The 21,173-nt window shown below is 45.6% G+C and overlaps 1 protein-coding gene across 1 annotated transcript in view; it reads right to left on the bottom strand.

The window, feature by feature from the left end:
- Positions 1-21,173, bottom strand: part of LOC134958811 (TRIO and F-actin-binding protein-like) — a 132,467-nt gene that overhangs the window by 35,621 nt on the left and 75,673 nt on the right. Inside the window, exon 10 of the mRNA XM_063941532.1 lies at positions 4,759-4,827. Coding sequence (XP_063797602.1) covers positions 4,759-4,827 — 69 coding nt within the window. The remainder of the gene's footprint in view (positions 1-4,758; positions 4,828-21,173) is intronic.

Below are 21,173 nucleotides of genomic sequence, written 5' to 3'. Positions count from 1 at the left end.
TGTTTTTTTTTTACTTCAAATTTCATTTTGTCGCTTTTCGCTTATAAGTTTTTTTCTGTGTCGTCTCTGTGTATCATCAGCAGTAGTCAACCATCATGCTGACGTCACAACGACCCTGGAATCTTCTTTCCACATGTTTAACGTCTTGGTGGAACCGTTCACCCTGTTCTTCACTGCAGTCTCCGAGATTATTTGGGAAATGCTCAATATGGGAATTCAAAAAATGTACCTTTAAACTCATATTGCAGCCAAGGTTTCTGAAACTATTAAGTATTTTCCAGATAATTTCTTTGTAATTTGGATCCTTAACATTGCCTACAAATTTTGAAATCACTTGTTTGAAAAGAGGGGGTCATTCCGAGTTGTTCGCTCGGTAAAAATCTTCGCATCGCAGCGATTTTACGCTTAATGCGCATGCGCAATGTCCGCACTGCGACTGCGCCAAGTAAATTTGCTATGCACTTAGGAATTTTACTCACGGCTTTTTCTTCGTTCTGGCGATCGTAATGTGATTGACAGGAAATGGGTGTTACTGGGCGGAAACAGGCCGTTTTATGGGCGTGTGGGAAAAAACGCTACCGTTTCCGGAAAAAACGCAGGAGTGGCCGGAGAAACGGGGGAGTGTCTGGGCGAACGCTGGGTGTGTTTGTGACGTCAAACCAGGAACGACAAGCAGTGAAATGATCGCAGATGCCGAGTAAGTCTGAAGCTACTCAGAAACTGCTACGAGGTGTGTAATCGCAATATTGCGAATACATCGTTCGCAATTTTAAGATGCTAAGATTCACTCCCAGTAGGCGGCGGCTTAGCATGAGCAAATCTGCTAAAATCCGCTTGCAAGCGAACAACTCGGAATGACCCCCAGAGTCCACGCCGAAAGTTCCACAATATTCATTACACACCCGAAATGTTCATGTTTTATTAACTTTCTAATGTCAGGGGCTGTAAAAATGCTGTGTGTGTATAAGTAGTTGTAGGCAGGGGTTAAAATGAGCCGGCACAGGGCAAAACTGTTGTATTTGGTTCCATCTTCACCAGCTCACCTTGTAGTTGTAGTTGTGTGTGTGTGCAATTTTCCTTTAGACATTATGGTGGTCATTCTGAGTTGTTCGCTCGGTAATTTTCTTCGCATCGCAGCGATTTTCCGCTATTTGCGCATGCGCAATGTTCGCACTGCGACTGCGCCAAGTAAATTTGCTATGAAGATTGGTATTTTACTCACGGCATTACGAGGTTTTTTCTTCGTTCTGGAGATCGGAGTGTGATTGACAGGAAGTGGGTGTTTCTGGGCGGAAACTGGCCGTTTTATGGGAGTGTTTGAAAAAACGCTACCGTTTCTGGGAAAAACGCGGGAGTGGCTGGAGAAACGGAGGAGTGTCTGGGCGAACGCTGGGTGTGTTTGTGACGTCAAACCAGGAACGACAAGCACTGAACTGATCGCACTGGAAGAGTAAGTCTCGAGCTACTCAGAAACTGCAGAGAGAAGTCTTTTCGCAATATTGCGAATCTTTCGTTCGCAATTTTGATAAGCTAAGATTCACTCCCAGTAGGCGGCGGCTTAGCGTGTGCAAAGCTGCTAAAAGCAGCTTGCGAGCGAACAACTCGGAATGAGGGCCTATGGGCCTAATTCAGAGTTGATTGCAGCAGCAAATTTGTTAGCAGTTGGACAAAACCATGGTGGTCATTCCGAGTTGATCGCTATCTGCATTCGTTTGCTGTGCAGCTATGAGGTTAAAAAACGGCACTTCTGCGCAAGCGTATGCGGCGCAATGCGCACGCGCGACGTACTATTACAACGAGCGATGTAGTTTTACACAGGGTCTAGCGAAGCTTTTCAGTAGCACTGCTGGCCGCAGAATAATTGACATGAAGTGGGCGTTTCTGGGTGTCACTTGACCATTTTCAGAGAGTGTTCGAAAAAACGCAGGCATGCCAGGAAAAACGCAGGCGTGGCTGGGCGAACGCAGGGTGTGTTTGTGACGTCAAAACAGGAACTGAACAGTCTGAAGTCATTGCAAGCGCTGAGTAGGTATTGAACTGCACAAAAAAACTTTGCCGCCGCTCTGCGATCCTTTCGTTCGCACTTCTGCTAAGCTAAAATACAATCACAGTGGGAGGCGGCATAGCGTTTGCACGGCTGCTAAAAACTGCTAGCGAGCTAACAACTTGGAATGACCACCCATGTACACTGCAGGGGGGCAGATATAATATGTGCAGAGAGAGTTAGATTTGGGTGGGGTGTGTTCAAACTGATATCTAAATTGCAGTGTAAGAATAAAGCATCCAGTATTTATCCTGCACAGAAACAATATAACTAACCCAAATCTAACTCGCTCTGCAAATGTTATATCTGCCCCACCTGCAGTGCACATGGTTTTGCCCAACTGCTAACAAATTTGCTGCGATCAACTCTAAATTACCCCATATGTGGTTTAGGCCCTTTGTAAATTTCAGCTCCAGGCCCATGTGGACCTTAATCTGGCACTGGGTGGGGGGGAAGTTTTATGACGAGAACTGAATTGCAACGTTCTATTCTACCGACTGAATTCATTTAAGACAATGGGGGTCATTCCGAGTTGTTTGCTCGCTAGCAGATTTTAGCAGCATTGCACACGCTAGGCCGCCGCCCTCTGGGAGTGTATTTTAGTTTAGCAGAATAGCGAACGAAAGATTAGCAGAATTGCGAATAGAAAATTCTTAGCAGTTTCTGAGTAGCTCGAGACTTACTCCTACACTGCGATCACCTCAGCCCGTTTCGTTCTTGGTTTGACATCACAAACACGCCCTGCGTTCGGCCAGCCACTCCCCCGTTTCTCCAGACACTCCCGAGTTTTATCCTGGTACGCCTGCGTTTTTACGCACACTCCCTGAAAACAGCCAGTTTCCGCCCAGAAACACCCACTTCCTGTCAATCACACTCTGATAACTTCAACGATGAAAATTCTTCGTTCGGACGTGAGTAAATCTGCTAAGTTTTGTGCTAAAATACTTAGCGCATGCGCACTGCGTACCATGCGCATGCGCATTTTTGCCTTAATCGCTCCGTTGCGAAAATCGCCAACGAGCGAACAACTCGGAATGACCCCCAATGTTTTATAATGTTCACATTGTACCTGATTCCAAATTGCATGTAAGTCTGCTGCAAGTGCGGCCACATTGTGTGCTAAATTTAGATCTATGCCTGTATTCACAGTTGGCCACGTCTATGCAGACACACCGCCCCATCCATCTTCTGGTTGAAGTATCAATAATCACTATCAACACTAATTTGCACTAGTCCTATACTTAAAATTAGATGAATCTCTGCATAAACTCAACTTTACACAGCCATCAATTCTGGCTACATGCCCTAATAACAGCCTTCATGCAAATGCCCCACATTCAGAGTGAGAAGAAATGACTTGCCTGCTACTTTGAATCAGACCCACAGCAATTAAAGTGCACTTGGTGCAAAATTAAAATAAGTACAGTGTTATATTACATTTAGTGTGCGCAGGTGTCCACACCCATGCAGCCTGGCATAATACAATACAATGCAGCTGTGTAATGATCCAGTCTAAAGGGCCCCATACACTTACGCGACATGTCCGTCTGACATGTCGCAGGCGATCACCCCAGCAGCCTCCCGGGGGCAGGATCGCCCAAGATACATGGTATGTTGTCCTTTTGCTTGCAATGTATCTTGGGCGATCCCAACCATGCCTGCGGGGTCGGACATGATTGAATGTGCAGCACATTCAATCTGGAGAATCTGATCCGATGCTCAGGTGAACGTGTATCGGATCGGAAACACCTCCAAAATGCCCGATTTCATCCGATATATTGGGCCGAATGCCTGAAATCGGGCATTATCATCCTAGTGTATGGGGCCCTTAACAATAAGAAAGACACAAGATAAAAAGGAAACAAACTATTATATCCAGAATTTGAACTTTTGCACTGTGCACTTGGCCAATATTAAGAACCAGGACAAACAGATCCAAGAGATCATTGGCCTAATTCAGACCTGATCGCAGCAGGAAAATTGTTCTCTAATGTGCCCTGCAGGTGGGGCAGATATAACATGCAGAGTTAGATTTGGGTGGGTTATTTTGTTTCTGCGCAGGGTAAATACTGTCTGCTTTATTTGTACACTGCAATTTAGATTTCAGTTTAAACACACGCCACCAAACTCTCTCTGCACATGTTATATCAGCCCCCCCCCCCCTGCAGTGCACATGGCTTTGCCCATTAGAGAACAATTTTGCTGCTGCGATCAGGTCTGAATTAGGCCCCATGTGCTATTCACAATGATGTATATTAGCTATATACCACAACTAGGTGAGGTATTAGGGCAGAGCCTCAAGGCTGATGATCAGAAATGCACATTTGGAATCAGTTATGATCAAACACAAAAACAGAACCTTCTCTTGTGCTCCTACTGGTCGCAGTATTTTATCCCGATTAATCCACTCAGGCTCTGGGAATGCTCTCCGTCCCTGATGGAGGTACCAAGTTGTTATCAGATATGACTGAATACTTTCCATGACACAGAATGCTTCAATTGTAATTATTTTCCTTTATTTACATAGGGGTGAAGAAAAAAAACATACAACTATAGCAATTCAGTAACCTATATACAGAGAGATGAGAGGCACAGCTTACTACACTTTGAGGTGACAAGTATGTGTTTAATGTATAGGCGGTCAGTTTCAAAAAGTACAGTTCATCCTCAGCTACCCCAAATTCGTATTCCACTACTTCTCTGTACTCCCTCACCTGAGTCAATGTTCGGTGAGGTGAGGCGTCCCGGCTCCTTGTACTTCTAGCTTTGGAGCTGTTGAACTCCTGCACAAAGACACAATGCTTTCATTCCGGTAGCCATTACATGCGTGTGCAAGTTCCCCACACTCAGCTACAGTATTAGTTAGTGAGCACTTCATATTTGATATTCCTCAATTCCTCAAATTCTAATTTTAATAGAATTACTAAGACAAAAAAGGATATATAGAGGGCTACTGCATACACAGGTTTTCAGTGAAGGTTTATAAAAGGCCGGGTCATCAACCCCCCAACAACATACAGTATGATGGAAAAAAAGGCAAATAAACCCACTACTGCGCACAGCTTAATAAAATAATCCTAACACCAATCAATAAAAATAATAAAATTAGGCAGGCGGGGGGCGGCCTTTATTGTTGTGCCTCGGGGTGCCCTCACCCCATAATCCACCCCAAGGTATCATAGCACTCTATATGGAATATTATACTATGTTAAACTTGAATATTGTCTTATATATGGTACTTTCTGTGTGCTAGTATAATAGGATTATTTTATTAGGCTGTGTGCAGTAGTGGGCTTATTTGCTGTTTGTTTTTTCATCAATTGCATTACTATTCAACCACATTGCTTGAAATTTAGCAAAAAAAAAAAGTATTGTGTATTCTACAATGCATTCATCGAAAGTTTATTGTATCCTTACTGTTTACTGTATACCAAAAGTGTAAACATTTGTGATACAGTATTTAGAGATAATTCATTATATCAACTGAATTTAGGGCAGACAAAACTTCAACAACCTGACCACTTATCAAAATTCTGTGACCTTATTGCACATCTACATGACCGACCCTATTGAATGACACCTGAACCATCTAAATCGGTGCTGTCATTGCAAAGTAGTTGCTTTCATAAAAAAATTACTTAGGTGGTTAAATATATAGCTATATATATTATTTTTTATTATTATTATTATTATTATTATTATCCTTTATTTATATGGCGCCACAAGGGTTCCGCAGCGCCCAATTACAGAGTACATAAACAAATAATCAAGCAGGAAAACAGCAACTTCCAGTTGACGACAGTATAGGACAAGGACAGGGTAAATAAACATAGCTACATCAGCAGATGACACTGGTATAAGTATCAGGTGGCAGAAGACTGTTGGATTTGGTGCAGTTGAATCATACTTGCCTACCTGACCCTCTCCATGAGGGAGAAAATGCTCTGTTCCTGGACTTTCCTGGTAATGTATAATTGCCACCACCTGAAGTGAAACACCTTTCTTATCAATTAACTAGCTCACCACAGGTGATGGCAATCATACATTACCAGGAAAGTCCAGGAACAGAGCATTTTCTCCCTCATGGAGAGGGTCAGGTAGGCAAGTATGAGTTGAATATTATTAAAGTAGGAAAAGGATAAGCACATGAGGGAAGAGGGCCCTGCTCGTGAGAGCTTACATTCAGAACAATGAAACACATTGGGCGGTATTCAATTCTTTTCATCCCCCTCCACACCCAGTGATGACGAGAGAGGGGGGAGAGGGTACAAATTACCCGGGCCCAGGTCTGATGGAGGGGCCCAGTGAGGGGCCAGTAGGGGCCCAGGCCCCCTCCCCCTTACCTGGCAGCAGCAGCTGCAGCTCTACTCCTCAGCCCAGCACACTCTGCTGTGTACTGGGCTGGAGTGTGGCCCTGGAGGTGCTTACATACAATTTTTTTCAGTATTTTTTTTCTAAGGGTACATGACCACACCTCTTGTGATTAGACCACGCCCTTGAAAAGTACCTGGGTTCAGCCGGCTCTCGACTGCCCTGTCCACACCTGTTCTGTTTCTGCTGAAGGGCATGATATAATAATTTCAGCTCACTAACTCTGCGTTAGCCAGGGCACCCAACCCGTTACGCAGCTAAATCTGATTACTGTGGGTGCGATATGTGAGATAACGGGGATCACTTTAGAAAGGAGATTGGGCATGATATATCATTTGAATACCACCCATTGAGTGCATATAGTATTTAATTTGATTGTTCAATATTGTGTGTGCTTAGTAGCAGTAGTAGTAGTAGTAGCAGCAGTAGTGATAGTGGTAGTAGTAGTTGTGGTGGTGGTGGTGGTGGTAGTAGTAGTAGTAGTAGTAGTAGTAGTAGTAGTAGTAGTAGTAATAGCAGTATTACTGCATTCTGTCCTCACTCATTTTGATGTATGTCACCTCTGTTATTAATCTATTTTACCATGTACTTCTATCCGTAATACACTGACTGCTTTGTATGTCTCTCCACACTGCCACATTACGTAGCCCCTACTCAGGGCCGGTTCGAGTGGCTTAAAACAGGGGGTGTGGTCAGTTACGCCCCCTGTACAGTAGTAGCACTGCTGAAATGCTGAGCGGTGCGCGATGACGTCATCGCGCACCGCACAGTAAAAGGTACTCTCCACGAAGGGAAACTAGATGCGTTTCCCCTCGAACCGGCCCTGAGTAGGGGCTACGTAATGTGGCAGTGTGGAGAGACATACAAAGCAGTCAGTGTACTGTATTACGGATAGAAGTACATGGTAAAATAGATTAATAACAGAGGTGACATACATCAAAATGAGTGATACCGATACCACATACCGATCCTGACTAAAACATGTGTAGGATAAGAATGGATAGTTCCACGTGTTGAGGAACCATCTGAGACATGCACTGTGTATGTTACATTATAATTATTAATACGCTACTGAAATATATACATTTTATTAATAATTATTATTATTTTCTCTTGTGTCCTAGAGCAGAGGTCCTCAAACTCGGTCCTCGGGGGCACACACAGTGCATGTTTTGCAGGTAACCCAGCAGGTGCACAGGTGTATTAATTACTCACTGACACATTTTAAAAGGTCCACAGGTGGAGCTAATTATTTCACTTGCGATTCTGTGAGGAGACCTGCAAAACATGCACTGTGTGGGCCCCCGAGGACCGAGTTTGAGGACCTCTGTCCTAGAGGATGCTGGGGTCCACATTAGTACCATGGGGTACAGACGGGTCCACCAGGATACATTGGCACTTTAAGAGTTTGAGAGTGTGGGCTGGCTCCTCCCTCTATGCCCCTCCTACCAGACTCAGTTTAGAAGATGTGCCCGGAAGAGCCGGTCACAGCTAGGGGAGCTCTACAGAGCTTCTTTAGAAAAAGTTTTTTTTAGAGTTTATTATTTTACAGGGAGGCTGCTGGGAACAGCCTCCCTGCTTTGTGGGACTAAGGGGGGGAGTAGTGTCCACCCTGCGGGGTATGAGCCACTATCTCCGCTGACAGGACACTGAGCTCCTGAGGGGATTGATCGTTCCCCACCACAGGGTATCGCTCACCCCAGCAGCATGCCGCCACCCCCTTACAGAGCCAGAAGATTGGTGGCGACTGGGTCACCGACCCCCTAGCAAGCGGGGGGGCCGGTGTGAAGATGGCGGCAACAGGGTATGGAGCGCAGTACTAACTGCGCTCCGCGGCTCAGCGGTACATAGTGCGGCGCTGTGAGGGGCGCCCTGAGCCAGTGCCTACACCCTACACTGGTCACACAGCCTGTCGGGGTCCCGGGATCTCTGCCAGCATAATTCCTCAGGCCAGTATAATCCTATGAAAAGCGAGAAGACAGCGCCATTTTGGGGGCGGAGCTTCTCCTCAGAGTGGACCCTGCAGCATTCAGCGCCATTTTCCTGCCTGCACAACACTGTCAGTGAAGAGCAAGTCCCTCCAGAACAACTCCAGCTATCTCTCACGGTACCAGGGGGTTGTAGAAGTGGGGGGGGGGGGGGGGGGGGACTGTATAAGGGCTGTGTAACCTATTAACGTGCACAGTCAGCACTGCTTGGGGGTCTCCCTTTACCTAAAAAGCGCTGTGTGTGGGTTGGCTCCAATCTCTGTGTCTCTCTTGCCATTCTTGGGGGTGAAACTCTGTCTGCTCTCCCCTGTGTGTGTGTGTGGAGTGTCTGTAATCTCCACTAAGCAATGTCCAGGGACTCTGTGTCATATGCTGCAGAGGGTATGTCCTCTCAGGATGATCCCATTCCATGTAATCAGGATTGCACTGTTTTAGCACAGATACCAGCAAGGGAGCCTGAGTGGTTGTCCTCTATCAAATCTATGATTTCTAAGATTTCTACTAGGGTTGCACAGAATGAGTATGCAACTCAGGCTTTACAGAACTCTATGGCAGTCTGGCCCAGTTCTGATATCTCAAGGCACCCTGCTGTATATTCCCAAAAACGTGCTCTTGCGCAGATTATACAAGATGACACGGATACCAATTCTGACACTGGGGACGTGATGGGGATGTGTTGAGGGGGGCAGCATCTCTTGCAAAAGGGGTGCAGTTGATGATAGAGGCCATTAGGGATGTGTTGAATATTACTGATACAACACCTGTGCAGGTTGAGAAGGCTTACTTCACTGAAAATAAGAAAGCCTCGCTAACCTTTCCTGCGTCAAAACAATTAAATGCTATTTTTGAAAAAGCTTGGGAAAACCCTGAGAAAATAATCCAGATCCCTAAAAGGGGTAGAAAAAATGGGAAAACCCGCCCATAGTGAACGTGTCTGTATCCAGACTCTCAAAAAAGGTGGTTTTACCTGTTCCAGGATCCACCGCCTTGAAAGAGATGGCTGATCGTAAAATTGATCATACGCTCAAATCCATGTACACAGCTTCAGGGGCTATACTACGTCCCACTATTACCAGTGCTTGGATTGCCAAAGCTATAGTAAAGTGGTCAGGCACATTACTTGAGGAGTTGGATACTAAGGCTAAATCTGACGTTGAATTGTATTTGCGTAACATTCAGGATTCTGCAGGATTTCTGGTAGAATCCATGAAAGACCTGGGTTCCATGACTGCAGGAATTTCTTCCATGTCTGTCTCAGCTCGTCGAGGACTGTGGCTGCGACAGTGGTCTGCCAATGCGGAATCCAGGAGAAGTGTGGAGACCCTACCCTACACAGGTCAGGCTCTCTTTGGGGAAGTGATGGATGCGTGGATCTCCACGGCTACAGCGGTTAAGTCACCCTTTCTTCCCTCAGCTGCACCTGCTACGAAGAAACCCTTTTCTTCAACTGCATCATAGCCCTTTCGGGCTGCCAAACCACGAAAGGCCAGACCATCCAACACCTTCTTTAGGGGAGGTTGGCCCAAATCCAAGAAATCTGCTGCTGCGGGTTCCCAGGAACAGAAACTTGCTTCAGGTACGCCGAAGTCCTCCGCATGGCGGTGGACTGCACGCCCTGGAGGTGGGGCCGGTGGGAGCGAGACTCAGGCATTTCTGTCACGTCTGGGTGTCATCCGGCCTGGAACCCTGGGTGCAAGATATCGTGTCCCAGGGGTACAGGCTGGAATTTCAAGATCTCCCTCCTCACCGATTCGTAAAAATCAGACTTGCCAGCTTTGCTGACTGACAGGGCTGTCCTGCAGGCTGCCGTCCAGAAGTTGCTGGAGGCACAGGTTATTGTACCGGTCCCTCCTCGTATGCAAAACAAAGGTTACTATTCAAACCTTTTCGTGGTACCGAAACCGGATGGTTCAGTCAGGCCGATTCTGAACCTAAAATCGCTAAATCCCTTTCTGAAGGAGTTCAAGTTCAAAATGGAGCCTCTAAGGGTGGTGATATCAGGTCTGGAAGAGGGGGAATTCCTGGTATCCATGGATATCAAGGATGCGTACCTCCACATTCCGATCTGGCCGCCGCATCAGGCTCATCTCCGATTCGCACTGTTGGACTGTCACTATCAGTTCCAGGCTCTGCCATTTGGCCTCTCCACAGCACTGAGGGTATTCACCAAGGTAATGGTGGAAATAATGGTTCTCCTCCGCAAACAGGGGGTGAACATAATTCCCTATCCAGACGATATGCTGATGAAGGCATCGTGCAAGGAGAAGCTGTTACAGTCCATTCTTCTCATGACCCACCTGCTCAGGTAACACGGTTGGATCCTGAATCTTCCAAAATCCCATTTGGAACCAACCAGGAGATTGTCTTTTCTGGGAATGATCCTCGACACGGAAGTGCAGAGGGTGTTTCTTCCAGAGGAAAAAGCGTTGGTGATACAAACAATGGTCCGGGATGTCCTGAAGCCAGCCCGGGTGTCGGTTCTACAGTACGGGAGGTTTCATGCTCGGTCCTTCCAACTGGATCTCCTGGACAAGTGGTCGGGATCCCATCTACATATTCACCAGAGGATACATCTGTCACCAAAGGCCAGGATTTCACTTCTCTGGTGGTTGCAACTAACTCACCTCCTGGAGGGCCACAGGTTCGGGATTCAGGACTGGATCCTTCTAACCACGGATGCAAGTCTCCGGGGCTGGGGCGCAGTCACTCAAGGAAGGTGGTCAAGTCTGGAAGCCAGCCTGCCAGTAAACATTCTGGAACTAAGAGCCGTCTACAACGGTCTTCTCCAAGCGGCCCATCTTCTGAGAAATCGGGCCATTCAGGTGCAATCGGACAATGTAACGACAGTGGCTTACATAAACTGACAGGGCAGAATAAAGAGCAGAGCTGCAATGTCAGAGGTAACAAGAATCATCCTCTGGGCAGAAAAACACGCGTTGGCACTGTCAGCAATCTTCATTCCGGGAGTAGACAACTGGGAAGCGGACTTCCTCAGCAGACACGATCTCCATCCAAGGGAGTGGGGTCTCCATCCGGAGTTGTTCACGGAGGTAACAGATCTTTGGGGCGTACCCCAAATCGACATGATGGCCTCTCGTCTCAACAAGAAGCTTCGGCGGTATTGTTACATGTCGAGAGACCCGCAAGCAGTGGCGGTGGAAGCCCTAGTGACTCCGTGGGTGTTCCACTTCCACTCATTCTCAAACTCATAAGGAGAACAAGAGTTCAGGCAATCCTCATTGCTCGGGAATGGCCAAGAAGGGCTTTGTACGCGGATCTTCTAGATCTACTGCTAGAAGAGCCGAGGCCTCTTCCTCTTCGGGATGACCTGCTGCAGCAGGGGCTGTTCGCCTATCAAGACTTACCACGGCTATGCTTGACGGCATGGAAGTTGAACGCCAGATACTAGCTCGGAAGGGCATTCCGAACAAGGTTATTCCTACCCTGATACAGGCTAGGAAAGGAGTAACGTCAAAACATTACCATCGTATTTGGAAAAAATATGTATCTTGGTGTGAGTCCAAGAAGTTTCTTGCGGTGAAGTTTCAACTGGGACGGTTTCTCCTCTTCCTGCAAACAGGTGTGGATATGGGCCTGAGGTTAGGATCCATAAAGGTCCAAATTTCGGCCCTATCCATTTTTTTCCTTAAACAGTTGGCTGCTCTCCCTGAGGTTCAGACTTTTTTTTTTTTTAATCAATAATTTTTATTGAGAAAAATATAATTTTTATGGGGTACAGAAAGAAAAGGGGGACAAGTAAAACAACATATTATGAAGGCAAATGGGGAGGTACATGGGGGGGGGGGGAGGGGGGGGGTTTCCAGACCAGGAATAGGAACTGGTACATTGAGAGCGAGCATATATAATATAGCAATTACACCCAGCAATAGACAATTGGAAAAAAAGAAACAGATTTCATAAAGTAGACATAGAGACATTGTTAGGAATCATAAAACCTCGGTACGAGGAGCCATACAGGAGTAATACTCACATTGCAACGAGAAATCAAGATTCCGGCTCGTGAGGCCTAGGCAGTTAGATATGGATAGAGAGAAGGTGGGAAAGAGAATCTAAACTAACGTTGCCCCGGCTTGAAAGAGGGAAGATACAGAACAGTACACAAATGGAAGAAAATTCCAATAGGCCGTCTTTCTAGAGTATCAGTCGTTGATCGGTTGTTCAATCAAATTAAAGTGAGATGGGCTACTTGAAGATGGTTTATGGAAGTATTGAGATCCTTCGCCGGAGGAGACAAACTGATGCCACATGGACCAGCTTGTCTTGGGAGAGGAAGTAGTGGTGGAGGAGGGGATATATTCGGTTTCCATGAGGAAGTGATGGTTCATTTTATAAATAACTTTTAGCAGAGTAGGGGGCGAAGGTTGTTTCCACAGCTGAGCCAGGTTGGCGCGAGCTGCTATTAAAATGTGGCCTAAAACGTATCTGCTAGAGGGGGGGACAGAAGGGGGGACAACATGAAGTAATGCTAAGGTCAGGTCCAGTGTGAGATGGATGGATAGAACTTTATTGATCAAGTCAAACACTTCGGACCAGTATTTGGTAATCACCGGGCATGTCCAAAATATATGGTAAATATGACCTACTGAACCACAGTGTCTCCAGCATTTATTACTACAGGAGGGCCAAAATCTATGCAGTCGGTCGGGTGTCAAGTATAGCCTATGGATCAGTTTTATGTGCATTTCAGTATGATTCAAACATTTGGACATGGAGTAGGAAGCTGAGAAAATGAGACGCCAGTCAGTCGGCGACAAGGTTCTTCCCAGATCTAGTTCCCATTTTAATTGTGCGTTAGTTTTGGAAGGGGAAATAGGGGTAATTAATAATTTATACCAGAATGTGATGTCACCTTTAGATTTATTTAGGTAAAGGCGGGAGAATAGGGGATATGAGGATGTGTGTGATGGCGACGAGGTAGTAGGGATTGATCTCCACCAGTGTGCAACTTGCAGATAGTGGAAGAGTTCTGAGGCGGGAAGGGAGAACTTTACTTGGAGAGCTGAGAAGGGTAACAGAGAGAGTCTGTCGAGTAGGTCGCCTAGATATAATATACCTGCATGTCTCCATTTAGATAGATTAAGATGGGGTATCATCAGAGCCAATGTAGTGATGGAGATCTGAGTAATGTGAGATATAGGGGATGATAGAGTGGCGGATAATTTGTCCCAGGTTTGTAGTGCAGCTTGTGTGGAAGGAAGGAGATTTACAAGGGCGGGCCGGACTATCTTAGGAATGCAAAATAGATCTGCTAGGGTGAGTGGGTGTGCTTGAATTTGTTCAAGCTCCACCCAGCCTAAATGAGTATGGACATCAAAATAATTTTTAAGGGAAGCCAGAAGAGAAGCTTCTTGATATAGGAAAATATTGGGTAGACAGAGTCCTCCCAACGTTCGTGGCAGAACCATTCTGGAGTAAGCCAACGAGGGTGGTTTTGAGGACCAGACATATTTAGACATGACAGAAGAACAGGTCTGGAGGGCCTTTTTTGGGAAGATGTATGGGATTGTGCGGAACAGGTACATTAATTTGGGTAGTAGGGACATTTTGAATGCGGCCATACATCCAAGCCAGGAGACCTTGTAGGATGACCAGGATTTAGTTAGGGCCTCTAACGTCTCTATCAGAGGGAAGAAATTGACAATAAAGACATCAGGAGTGGAGATAGGGATGTTGATACCTAGGTACTTTATCGTGTGTTTCCGCCAATTATATGGAAAGGAGGATTGGAGGGTTAGGAGGGAATGGGAGAGGTTGAAAGGTAGGGCGTCTGTCTTGGTGGTGTTGAGTTTATAGTAAGAAGCTAAGCTGTAGGCATCTAGAATAGAGTGCAAGAGAGGGAGAGTTGTGGTGGGGTCAGAGATAAAGAGGAGAACATCGTCTGCAAAAAGACTTAATTTATGGCGGAAGGAACCAAATTGTAGAGCTGGAAAATGGGGATTGTCACGTATTGAAATAGCGAGGGGTTCGATTGATAGAACGAATATTAGAGGAGATAGAGGGCATCCTTGTCTGGTACCATTTGTGATTGGAAAAGAGTCGGACAGGAAGCCATTGCTGAACACTCGGGCCGTAGGAGAGCTATACAATGCTAAAATAGAATACGATCTCTAAAACCAAATCGGAGGAGAACTTCACGCATGTACGTCCAATTCAGTCTATCGAAGGCCTTCTCAGCATCTAAGGACAGCAAGAGAAGGCCCTGATCTTTAGATAGTGAGTCAATCAGGTTGAAGACCCTACGCGTGTTATCTGACGCTTGTCTTCCGGGCACGAAGCCAGTTTGGTCCGGGTGTACCAGCAATGGAAGAAATTGGTTGATACGTGTTGCAATCATTTTGGCATAAAGTTTGATGTCACAATTAAGCAGTGCGATAGGGCGATAGTTATGTACATAGGCAGGATCCTTTCCGGGTTTGGGAATAGTAATAATACGCGCTTCCAGCAGTTCTGGGGGAAGGGAGCCGTGGTCAGAGAATGTATTGAAGAGGGCAGTCAGGTGGGGGGAAAGAACATCTTGGAAAGTGGCATAGAAGTCGGTGACAAACCCATCTGGGCCTAGGGCCTTGTTTCTAGTAGTGGATTTAATAGCTGCGGAGACTTCAGCCACCGACCATGGGGCATTAAGTGTAGATAATTGCTCCTGAGTGAGAGTAGGAAAAGAAAGATTGTTCAGAAAAGAGGAAATAGAAGAAGTGGTAGGTTGAAGGGTCAGTTAATAGGTTATAGAGTTCGGTGTAATATTGCGCAAATCGGTTCGTTATGTCTCTAGGGTTTAGTATCTTCTGTTTGGAGGGAGAGTAAATAGATTTAATCTTATTCCTGGCTTGCTGAACTCGCAGTTTACGTGCTAACATTCTCCCAGATTTATTACCTAGGAGATAGAATTTGTGTCGCATCCTATTCAAAGCCGCTTGGGTACGAGCGAGAAATAGTTTTTGAAGTTGACTACGAACATTGGGGATTTCACTTTTAAGAGTTCTAGAGGGATGGGCTATGTTTTGGGATTCGAGTTCTAGCAATGCAGCTTCCAGTTTCGTCTGTAAATGGAGGGCTTGTTTTTTGAGAGTGGCACCTGCTTGGATGGCAGCTCCGCGGGTAACAGCCTTAAAGGCACACCAATGGTTAATAGTAGAGGTGTCCCGGGGGGAGTTAGTGGCTAAGTAAGAGTTAATGGATTCAAGAATAATTTTTTTGGACAAAGGGTTATTTAGGAGATATGGGTATAGGCGCCACTGACAAGCGGGGGTCATGGAGGTTCCATTTCCAGAGAACTGGGGCGTGGTCAGACCAGGTAATCGGTAGGATATCAACGTCCTTAGTTCTCTGGAGAGACCATTTGTCACATAAAATTAAATCTATTCTAGAATAGGAATTGTGAACTAAGGAGTGGAATGTGTATTCTCGTTCCGTGGGATTATGGGTCCTCCATACATCGTAAAGTTCGAATTCAGTGAGTAGATTGCGGAAGGCTAGGGAGGGGCCGGATTGAGCAGATGAAGAAGGTTGGGAGGGTTGACGAGATTTGTCCAGTTTCGAGTCTAAAACCAAATTATGGTCACCTAAAACAACCAGGGAGCCCTTAAATGTTTTACGTATGGTGAGAAACAATTTACGCAGAAATGGGACTTGATTAGAGTTAGGGGCATATAGGCATACTAATGTGATAAGCTTGTCGTCTAACAGGCCGGTAAGAATGAGGTATCGGCTACTTTTGTCTGAGAGTTGAGAGTGGAGGGTAAAAGAGACATTCTTGCTAAAGAGGACAGCCACCCCGTTCCCTTTAAACGGACCATTAGCGTAGTATCCCACAGGAAAGGTTCTATTCTTAAAAAGAGGAGGGTTAACAGAAGAAAAATGAGTTTCTTGCAGTGCGACAACGTCTGCTTTTTGTTGGTGGAAGAATGTGAGGGCTAATCTACGTTTGTTAGGTGAGTTCAGTCCCTTGACATTGAGGGATAGAAGGTTCAGCATTGGAAACACATATCAGGGATGAGAAGAAGAGATCTATATTGAACAAATTTAGTGCAAATGTACCAAAAACCAAGATGCAACTGTAAATGGAGGAGTGAACCATGGCTGGAGCTCGAAGGGAAGGGGGGCATGTGGGGAGCAGGTGAGAGGAGGTCAAACCGTGGACAGAGGAGGGAAACAAAAAAAGGTCCGGTATATTGGACCTTCATGACTACTGCAGGGAAGGGGAAAAAGGTATAGGAACTTGCAGTAGTACAGAAAAAAGTAGAGGCGGGCTGGCGGAGCCGGAACCGCCACTCTAATACAACATCACAAAATAGAACAGAAACATGTACATGTAATGAAAATCCTCACAAATTAGCAGGTGAGTGTAAATGGGGCTACAACATATAGTCAACAGGAAATGTCAACAAAATGTACTAGAGCCCCAAATGAAACAAAACAGATCTATATATCCGCTAACAAGCATAATAAAAAACAAAAAACAAAAAAAAACAAGAGAAAACATTTGTTGAACAACAAGTGAAAGAGTAAACCCGTAACATATAGGCCTAGATAAGAGTCAATTAGTTAGATGGACAACGATACTAGAAAAGGCCGCCCCTCTCAGTAGAGGGGAAGAGGTCTATAACCTCAGTGGACCTGAGAGAAAGATAACAAAACTTGAAAGGACCCAATACAGCAATCCAGTGGCTCAAATGGTCGACCATTCCTGACGGACGGCGGCCGCACGGGACGGTGCAGACGACTTCTGAACAGTTATGTCCCAATCTAACAACAATTTAACTCCCGCATCTAGGGAGGAGATGACGTAAGTTGAATCTTCGTATGTAACTATCAATTTGACCGGAAATCCCCAGCGATACTGGATGTCATGGGACCGAAGAGCGAGAGTGATAGGTGTGAGGGCACGCCTCTTTGCAATAGTGACAGCTGAGAAGTCCTGGAATATTTGAAGTCCTCCTAGGGTATCTGAGTTTTTGGAATCTCTAGCGGCCCTCATGATACGTTCCTTAACAGTAAAGAAATGCACACGAAGGAGGGTGTCTTTAGGAAGGTCAGGTGAAACGGTGCGTGGTCTAGGAAGGCGATGGATGCGGTCTATTAAAAGCTCCGTGGAATCCGCTGCGGGAAGGAGCTTCTTGAATAAAGCAATGGCATAGGATTCCAGTTCAGAGTTGGTAACTGAGTCAGGGATGCCCCTGATCTTGATGTTATTTCTAGAGATGAGCGGGTTCGGTTTCTCTGAATCCGAACCCGCCGAACTTCAGCTTTTTTTACACGGGGCCGAGCAGGCTCGGATCCTCCCGCCTTGCTCGGTTAACCCGAGCGCGCCCGAACGTCATCATCCCACTGTCGGATTCTCGCGAGGCTCGGATTCTATCGCGAGACTCGGATTCTATATAAGGAGCCGCGCGTCGCCGCCATTTTTCACACGTGCATTGAGATTGATAGGGAGAGGACGTGGCTGGCGTCCTCTCCGTTTAGAGTGACTAATAGTACTAGAGAGAGAGAGACACAAATTTTGGGGAGCATAATATAGGAGGAGTACTACTTGCTGCTGATAGTGTGACCAGTGGCAGTGACCAGTGCCACCAGTTTAATGAATCCGTTCTCTGCCTGAAAAAAAACGATACACAGTGTGACACAGTCACACATACCATATCTGTGCTCAGCCCAGTGTGCTGCATCATATACTGTATATCATTATCTGACTGCTGAGTGCTCACTGCTCACACAGCTTAATTGTGGGGGAGACTGGGGAGCAGTTATAGCAGGAGTACATATTTTAAGTACAGTGCACACTTTTGCTGCCAGAGTGCCACTGCCAGTGTGACTGACCAGTGACCACTGACCACCAGTATTGTGATTGTCTGCTGACCACCAGTATATTGTGATTGTCTGCCTGAAAAAGTTAAACACTCATCGTGTGGTGTTTTTATAAACGCATTCTGCAGACAGTGTCCAGCAGGTCCGTCATTACATAATATATACCTGTCCGGCTGCAGTACTAGTGTGATATATATATATATATTTTAATTTTATCTCATTATCATCCAGTCTATATTAGCAGCAGACACAGTACGGTAGTCCACGGCTGTAGCTACCTCTGTGTCGGCAGTCGCTCGTCCATCCATAATTGTATACCACCTACCCGTGGTTTATTTTTTTTTTCTATCTTCTTGATACTAGTAGCTTACTTTAGGAGTCTGCAGTGCTGACAGACAGTGTCCAGCAGGTCCGTCATTACATAATATATACCTGTCCGGCTGCAGTACTAGTGTGATATATATATATTTTTTTAATTTTATCTCATTATCATCCAGTCTATATTAGCAGCAGACACAGTACGGTAGTCCACGGCTGTAGCTACCTCTGTGTCGGCAGTCGCTCGTCCATCCATAATTGTATACCACCTACCCGTGGTTTATTTTTTTTTTCTATCTTCTTGATACTAGTAGCTTACTTTAGGAGTCTGCAGTGCTGAGTCTGACAGACAGTGTCCAGCAGGTCCGTCATTACATAATATATACCTGTCCGGCTGCAGTACTAGTGTGATATATATATATATATTTTAATTTTATCTCATTATCATCCAGTCTATATTAGCAGCAGACACAGTACGGTAGTCCACGGCTGTAGCTACCTCTGTGTCGGCAGTCGCTCGTCCATCCATAATTGTATACCACCTACCCGTGGTTTATTTTTTTTTTCTATCTTCTTGATACTAGTAGCTTACTTTAGGAGTCTGCAGTGCTGACAGACAGTGTCCAGCAGGTCCGTCATTACATAATATATACCTGTCCGGCTGCAGTACTAGTGTGATATATATATATATTTTAATTTTATCTCATTATCATCCAGTCTATATTAGCAGCAGACACAGTACGGTAGTCCACGGCTGTAGCTACCTCTGTGTCGGCAGTCGCTCGTCCATCCATAATTGTATACCACCTACCCGTGGTTTATTTATTTTTTCTATCTTCTTGATACTAGTAGCTTACTTTAGGAGTCTGCAGTGCTGACAGACAGTGTCCAGCAGGTCCGTCATTACATAATATATACCTGTCCGGCTGCAGTACTAGTGTGATATATATATATATTTTTTAATTTTATCTCATTATCATCCAGTCTATATTAGCAGCAGACACAGTACGGTAGTCCACGGCTGTAGCTACCTCTGTGTCGGCAGTCGCTCGTCCATCCATAATTGTATACCACCTACCCGTGGTTTATTTTTTTTTTTCTATCTTCTTGATACTAGTAGCTTACTTTAGGAGTCTGCAGTGCTGACAGACAGTGTCCAGCAGGTCCGTCATTACATAATATATACCTGTCCGGCTGCAGTACTAGTGTGATATATATATATATTTTAATTTTATCTCATTATCATCCAGTCTATATTAGCAGCAGACACAGTACGGTAGTCCACGGCTGTAGCTACCTCTGTGTCGGCAGTCGCTCGTCCATCCATAATTGTATACCACCTACCCGTGGTTTATTTTTATTTTCTATCTTCTTGATACTAGTAGCTTACTTTAGGAGTCTGCAGTGCTGACAGACAGTGTCCAGCAGGTCCGTCATTACATAATATATACCTGTCCGGCTGCAGTACTAGTGTGATATATATATATTTTAATTTTATCTCATTATCATCCAGTCTATATTAGCAGCAGACACAGTACGGTAGTCCACGGCTGTAGCTACCTCTGTGTCGGCAGTCGCTCGTCCATCCATAAGTATACTAGTATCCATCCATCTCCATTGTTTACCTGAGGTGCCTTTTAGTTGTGCCTATTAAAATATGGAGAACAAAAATGTTGAGGTTCCAAAATTATGGAAAGATCAAGATCGACTTCCACCTCGTGCTGAAGCTGCTGCCACTAGTCATGGCCGAGACGATGAAATGCCAGCAACGTCGTCTGCCAAGGCCGATGCCCAATGTCATAGTACAGAGCATGTAAAATCCAAAACACCAAATATCAGTAAAAAAAGGACTCAAAAATCTAAAATAAAATTGTCGGAGGAGAAGCGTAAACTTGCCAATATGCCATTTACCACACGGAGTGGCAAGGAACGGCTGAGGCCCTGGCCTATGTTCATGGCTAGTGGTTCAGCTTCACATGAGGATGGAAGCACTCAGCCTCTCGCTAGAAAAATGAAAAGACTCAAGCTGGCAAAAGCACCGCAAAGAACTGTGCGTTCTTCGAAATCACAAATCCACAAGGAGAGTCAAATTGTGTCGGTTGCGATGCCTGACCTTCCCAACACTGGACGTGAAGAGCATGCGCCTTCCACCATTTGCACGCCCCCTGCAAGTGCTGGAAGGAGCACCCGCAGTCCAGTTCCTGATAGTCAGATTGAAGATGTCAGTGTTGAAGTACACCAGGATGAGGAGGATATGGGTGTTGCTGGCGCTGGGGAGGAAATTGACAAGGAGGATTCTGATGGTGAGGTGGTTTGTTTAAGTCAGGCACCCGGGGAGACACCTGTTGTCCGTGGGAGGAATATGGCCGTTGACATGCCTGGTGAAAATACCAAAAAAATCAGCTCTTCGGTGTGGAAGTATTTTAACAGAAATGCGGACAACATTTGTCAAGCCGTGTGTTGCCTTTGTCAAGCTGTAATAAGTAGGGGTAAGGACGTTAACCACCTCGGAACATCCTCCCTTATACGTCACCTGCAGCGCATTCATAATAAGTCAGTGACAAGTTCAAAAACTTTGGGCGACAGCGGAAGCAGTCCACTGACCAGTAAATCCCTTCCTCTTGTAACCA

This window comes from Pseudophryne corroboree, chromosome 9 (assembly GCF_028390025.1).
Source record: "Pseudophryne corroboree isolate aPseCor3 chromosome 9, aPseCor3.hap2, whole genome shotgun sequence".
Taxonomy (NCBI): Eukaryota; Metazoa; Chordata; class Amphibia; order Anura; family Myobatrachidae; genus Pseudophryne; species Pseudophryne corroboree.
The sequence above is the reverse complement of the archived record's forward strand: the minus strand, read 5'-3'. Positions and strand labels throughout refer to the sequence as shown.